At 48.0% G+C, this 6,512-nt stretch overlaps 1 protein-coding gene across 1 annotated transcript; it reads left to right on the forward strand.

Annotated features, from left to right (window-relative positions):
- The first annotated feature begins 1,187 nt into the window (after window positions 1-1,187).
- Window positions 1,188-5,490, forward strand: LOC129813894 (protocadherin-8-like). Its single transcript, XM_055866490.1, has 3 exons — window positions 1,188-3,971; window positions 4,244-4,478; window positions 4,618-5,490. The coding sequence occupies exons 1-3, from the start codon at window positions 1,554-1,556 to the stop codon at window positions 4,983-4,985; spliced, it is 3,021 nt and encodes a 1,006-aa protein (XP_055722465.1). The 5' UTR covers window positions 1,188-1,553; the 3' UTR covers window positions 4,986-5,490.
- The last annotated feature ends 1,022 nt before the right edge of the window (window positions 5,491-6,512 follow it).

Raw genomic sequence — 6,512 nt, forward strand, 5'->3', positions numbered from 1 at the left:
GCTGTGAGAGCAGCGGGGGTTTGGTTCAGTACAGGCTGGCTCACGGGCACAATACACCCGGGGCTGCATAAAGGGAAGCCCTACCATGCCATTATATTGTCACCGCTAACGAGCGCTTCATACGCCTTTGATATAATCTCACTATTGAAATCCGTATAAATCTCCCCGCGTTTACAGCCAAATCCTATTTGTTACGGGTGTATGTGTATGTGGGGGTGAGTGAGTTTTGTCTCTTCACCTGCGCAGCTCTGTTCTTGCAGACGAGGCTGTGGAGAGGGGCTCGCAAGGCGCTGACACGCATGTCAAATGGGCCCTGGTACACCGGCTTTCATTAACAAATCCCCACTCCCGCTCATAAGACATCTCGTGGGCTGATCTGAGCGGAGGCAGAATTAGAATAAAATCAATGTTTAAGTAGATAAAGTGGATATAGCCGTTACTATTGAGTCAAATCTGATTTGATAACAGTTATTGGATTACACACGGGGAAAATAATCAAAATATCTACACAGCTCTTGGTGAATAGAGTTATGGAATTATGAATGACAATAACATAGCCATCCACATTGGACAACCTTCACAGAAAACTGGTGCACTTGTTAGGTTTATATTCCTATATCTCATACATTTATGAAACCTTTTTTGGTGCAATTTTTCCATGTAGGTCTATATTACACGTTTTCATTTACAGGCCCACACTGTGGTAGCCTACCCTTTCTTCAGGATTATTGGGTGAGAGGTGCTGCTGACAAACGAATGTGTCCTCTAAAAGGGTTTAGGGGCTCTTTGGGTTGTTTGGACAGGCCTATGTAATACAATTTCCCCTAATAATTGGTCCTTTAGGAGAAGGGATGGATAGGCTTCTGTTCAGAGATGCCCAACCAAACGTATCAATATTCTGGTGAAGAAACTGATAATGCATCGATAGCCCAATGATCCAATACGTTTTAGGCTGTCATATAGGAGATAGCAATAGAAGAGGTCCTTCTTTATAGGCTACTGTAGGCTAGCTACTGTCTGTTACCCGAGTGCTTTGTCCTCTAGCTCAGGGGCACTGCGCATCTTGTCTGTTCTCCACGTGTGTTTGTGCGCAGACTCATTTAACAGACCAACCAACATAAACAAGCAACGGAAACTAAACATTTTAAATCAAGCCGAACGTTTAGCCCACCTATCTGTGCCAAGTTTCTCCACACAGTCCAGGAATCTCTAAGCAGGTTTAGGGATCTTTTAGAAGTTCCCTTTCCGTTTTCAATGCGTGGATTGGTCACAGTGAAGCTCATTTGCATGCGCCGCCCTTATAAATCATCCCACTGCAGCCCTCTCGCGCTGAGAGAGCAAACCTCGGAGAGTGCAAAGCAGAGTGAGCGCGAGAAAAAGAGACAGTGAGCGCGTACTAAAACTAAGGGATTATTATCGCAGCATCCCAATAAGAAAACTGGCGTACCCAACGAGAGAGGGCGATATTCAACTTGATAAGTGCTTTTGTTTTAATAAATAGTTGAGTTAAGTGCAGCCAGTTCAGTGGATTTTAGTTGTGTTAAATCGGCAGAATGGGTATGAGAGGGTGGAACTGGTGGGTGCTGGTGGGCATCCCACTGGCTGTCCTGCCCACTCTCGCGCAGGGAAAGACAGTGAAGTACGAGACATTTGAGGAAGACGCCCTGGCAACTATCATTGGAAACTTGGCCAAGGACATTTCATCCAGCCCCTCCTCCGGCTCCAAGACAAATTTCAGGATGATGAAACAGTTCAACTCGTCTTTTATCCGTTTGAGGGAGAGCGACGGACAGCTGACTATCGGAGAGAGAATTGACAGAGAGAGAATCTGTAAACACACCCTTCACTGCCTCGTCGCCTTTGATGTGGTCAGCTTCTCCAAAGAGCAGTTCAAACTCATCCACGTCGAGGTAGAGGTCAAGGACATCAATGACAATTCCCCCGAGTTTCCACGGAAAGAGTCGAGTCTGGAGATCTCTGAAAACACAGCGGTGGGCACGCGGATACCGTTAGACTTCGCTGTGGATGAAGATGTGGGGTTGAACTACATCCAGAGCTACCAGATCTCCGTTAACAGTCACTTCACCATAGACGTGCTCAGCAGAGCCGACGGGGTTAAATATGCGGAGCTCGTGCTCATGAAGGAGCTGGACCGTGAGACACAGGCTTCCTATGCGCTCGAGCTGGTTGCTATGGACGGCGGCAACCCGTCCCGCACGGGATCCACGCGCATCAACGTCAAGGTGAAAGACTACAATGACAACAGCCCCTTGTTCGACAGGAGCAGTTTCACAGTGGACCTCCCTGAGGATGCACCAGTAGGGTTTCTCTTACTGGACCTGAACGCAGAAGACCCGGATGAGGGGCTGAATGGGGAGGTGGTGTATGGTTTTGGTCACCAGGTGCCATCCGAGATAAGACAACTTTTCAGAGTGGACCGCAAAACGGGACGGCTCACCCTCGAGAGCCCCATTGACTTTGAGAGCAAGAAAACGTACGAATTCGACGTCCAGGCGACTGACCTGGGTCTGAACCCAAGCCCGGCCATCTGTAAGATAGTGGTGCGGGTCCAGGACGTTAACGACAACGCGCCAGAGATCTCCATCACTCCTATGACGTCCATCACGGCTGGAATTGCCTATATCACGGAGGCTGCATCGCGCGAGAGTTTTGTAGCGCTGGTCAGCACCTCTGACATGGACTCTGGTGCTAACGGACAGGTGCACTGTACGCTTTATGGCCACGACCACTTCAGGCTGCAGCAGGCGTACGAGGACAGTTTCATGATAGTGAGTACGAGCCCGTTGGACCGGGAGAAGATCCCTGAGTATAATCTAACAGTGGTGGCAGAGGACTTGGGCTCCCCACCGTTCAGAACCATCACCCAGTACACCATCCGGTTGATGGACGAGAATGACAATGCCCCTGTGTTCAGTAAATCTGTGTATGAAGTGGCTGTGGTGGAGAATAACACCCCGGGGGCCTACATCACCACTGTGGTCGCCAGGGACATGGACTTGGGACACAACGGGAAGGTGATCTACAAGCTCGCTGACACCTACATCATGGGCTCCCCGGTGTCTACGTTTGTCTCACTGGACCCCGCGAGCGGCTCCATTTACGCACTCAGGAGCTTCAACTATGAAGTCATGAAACAGCTCGAACTCTGCATCACTGCCAGCGATGGTGGGTCCCCGCCCCTCACCGGAACCGCAAGCATTCATGTCAGGATAGTAGACCAGAATGACAACGCACCTGTCATCAACCAGCCCGTGCTAAATAATGGGTCCTCCGAGATTCTGCTGCCCCGGGACTCGCCCTCAGGCTACGTCATCACCCAGGTGGAGGCGCGAGATGCTGATGAGGGCGTGAACGCAGAGCTGTCCTACAGACTGGTATCTGGAGAGGGTTCCGTGTTCTCCGTTAACAAAGCCACCGGGGAGGTCTACCTCAACCGTGAGCTCAGCCACGACGTGGACGAGACCCTGCGCATGACCGTAACGGTGAGTGACAACGGGAGACCTGCGCTCACCGCCACCGCTACGCTTCATTTCCTCATCATTGTGGGCGCCCCACCGAGCGACAGGACGGTGTACTGGGCAGGCAGCGGGGAGGCGGGGGAGCACGCACAGTGGGACCTGTCAGTGGTGATTATTGTCGTTCTGGCGGGGAGCTGCACGCTCCTGCTGTTAGCAATCATCCTCATTGCCACCACCTGCAACCGGCGGAAACGGGACAAGACTGGAGATGACACCGACTCGTATGGGGAGAAGGAGATCCTGGAAAGGGGCAAGAACATCAGCGACAATCCACTGCTGCCGCTCCATGGAACCGTGGGAGGGTTTGAAGCGCACACCTTCTCTAGCCAGCCCGGGTTTACTGGGGAACACACTGGCAGCAGCGACCTGTGCTCCACCTCTGAGGATGGGAGAGAGGCACCATGCGTCTACGAACCGGACAGCAAACCCAAGGTGAGATGCTGTTTTTAATCTAGGCCTAATACCCCCCTTTGTTTGTCTCGCTCTCTCTCTCTCTCTCTCTCTCTCTCTCTCTCTCTCTCTCTCTCTCTCTCTCTCTCTCTCTCTCTCTCTCTCTCTCTCTGTCTGTCTGTCTGTCTGTCTGTCTGTCTGTCTGTCTGTCTGTCTGTCTGTCTGTCTGTGCTCTCAGCCACATACAGTGCTATTGTAGTGTGCTGCTGTCCATGGTGCTGAACTATGTGTGTGTTTCTCGCTCTGCTCCACAGGGCTACTCCACTCTGCCCGGCTACGGTAACAGCTACAATAACGGAAAAGAGGCAGTCAGACCAATCACAATCTGGAAGGGCAACTCCTACACCACCATCTCCGCGAGAGACCCTGCGTTCAGCGGGAAGGACAGCGGGAAAGGCGACAGTGACTTTAACGACAGTGACAGTGACATCAGTGGCACCGACCTGAAGAAGGAGGGGGTACCGGTACACCCCATGGGCTGTCACAGTGGTAAGAGACACTTATATTTCTTTATCATCATAACCATTATAGTAATTTGAATGAAATCGGTGTGTATGGAATTTTGCTTTTGTGTTTTGTCGCACAAGTAGCATAACCTCTTCCCCTCCCTCCTCTCTCTCTTTCTCAGGTCTATGGGCATGTACCAGTGAGTGTAAGGTTCTGGGCCACTCTGACCGTTGCTGGAGCCCCTCGGCTGTCCGTGCTCACATTGGTCCCTCACTCGTTCCCACGCCCACCAGCCAGACTGTCTCCTCCTTCAACAGCCTTTCCAAGACTGCCTCGCTGCCCCGGGACTCGCTCCGGAGAGAAAACTATTACCAGGCGCACATCCCCAAAACAACGGGCCTGCAGAGCGTGTATGAGAAGGTGCTACATAAGGAATATGACTATGTCCTGGTCACTCCTCCCAGACCCTTGAGAGTTCAGGAGATTAGTGAAATCACTATCCCAGTCTATGGTCCCACCACGACACGGTGTCCCAGCAATGAAGTCTAAAAAATAACTTAATTCACAGCGTTCCAAAAATCGGTTTAATTGATAAAACCATGTCAATGAGAATCACATGTTGCTTACAAATGTATGAGATTATTGTGGGAAGAATATGTAAATTAGTTTATATATCCAAAATAATATTTGTGTATTTAGCATTTTTAAGTGTTTCATTGTGAAAGTCACATTTGGAGTGTATATCCAATCACTTTAAAGACTTTGTTGGACATACTGTGTAATTTATGCAAGGATTTGTATATAAAGAGTTTATTTTTTATAAAAATCATAATTAAAAATCAAAGATGTGTACATATTAATTGTAATTATACTCGATTCTAAGGCATGACTTCTATTTAAATGGCCCAGAAACCACGGTTTTAGGCTGGAGACCCAATGTATCAAGTTGATAATTATGTATGAATTTTTTGAATGCAATAATGTAATAATTGTTTAGATTTTGTATCACGATATTCGGAAAAAATAAACATTGAAATACTGTTTTGCAACCTTAGTAATCTTGTCCCACATTACTTCTGTTCACTTCTGCATTAGCTTATTTGTGCAAGTCATGCTGCTCTTGGTTTTAGAGGAATAAGGGAGCTAAATAAAAAGGGCTTCTATTTAATAATATAGAGGCATAATCCTTCGTCCAGGCATTATGCCCCTTCTGACAATGAAATGAATTTCCCTCATCTATTCTGCAATTTGGAGACGAGAGGTGTCGCTATTGTAAAAGCTGTGCGCTCAGTAGTTGACATTCAGTGACCGGACCGTTTAGGAGTGAGGGATGAAATAGCACCTAAAAGTGAATACAAAATACAAACCCCGCCTACTCGTCTCATCCACATTTGATTGAAGATTGACTTTGACTACTGACGACAAAACGATATGGCCGTCTAGCCAATGTGCTCGCTAGAGGCAAAAAATTGTAACCAATCAAGCTAATCAATCAGATAAAGAATTTACGGAATCCTCTGCACATATTATAGTCTCCAGGAGTTACTTTTTCTGTTTAAAGAGTCTAATAGAGTCTGTGGACCACATCAAGGCTTAGAATCATAATCAGTTGCGCTCACATACTCAATCAAAATGCACATTGCCAAATGCGTGCCGAAGAGTAAAAGCGCCCTTGGTACATTTGGATAGGGAACTGTTTACGCATCGAATGACTATCGCCTATAACCACATGGTGTAATGAATATGTTTGGTAATAAAACATGTAATGATGGCTCAATCAGTGCACATAAGCATTCCGGAGGGGATTTGTTCCCATGGATCTTGCCTTAGTGGCAGAAATATGGTATTGTCAGCTTGAGACAGGATGACACATTCCACAGGATCCACCGCTGAATTTAGGCAATGTTAGAACTGAGTGAGAAAAAGAGAGAGAAGGAGAGAGATAGAGCGACTACTGTAAGAGCAGCTCAGGTATCCCATCTGACTGAACGCATTGTATGTTCCAGGGTGATTTAAGGAAAGGCTTCCTTCTGCCTTTAGATCCGCTGTGCACGTTCACGTTTGTGTTCCACCTAC

This window comes from Salvelinus fontinalis, chromosome 17 (genome assembly GCF_029448725.1).
Source record: "Salvelinus fontinalis isolate EN_2023a chromosome 17, ASM2944872v1, whole genome shotgun sequence".
In the NCBI taxonomy this organism is placed as follows: Eukaryota; Metazoa; Chordata; class Actinopteri; order Salmoniformes; family Salmonidae; genus Salvelinus; species Salvelinus fontinalis.

Bases quoted from the DNA above. Each gene is read 5' to 3' on its own strand.
- LOC129813894 (XM_055866490.1), top strand. From the start codon at position 1,554: ATGGGTATGAGAGGGTGGAACTGGTGGGTGCTGGTGGGCATCCCACTG. The intron at 3,972-4,243 runs GTGAGATGCTGT...TCTGCTCCACAG, and splicing joins AACCGGACAGCAAACCCAAG to GGCTACTCCACTCTGCCCGG. The intron at 4,479-4,617 runs GTAAGAGACACT...TCTCTTTCTCAG, and splicing joins CCCCATGGGCTGTCACAGTG to GTCTATGGGCATGTACCAGT.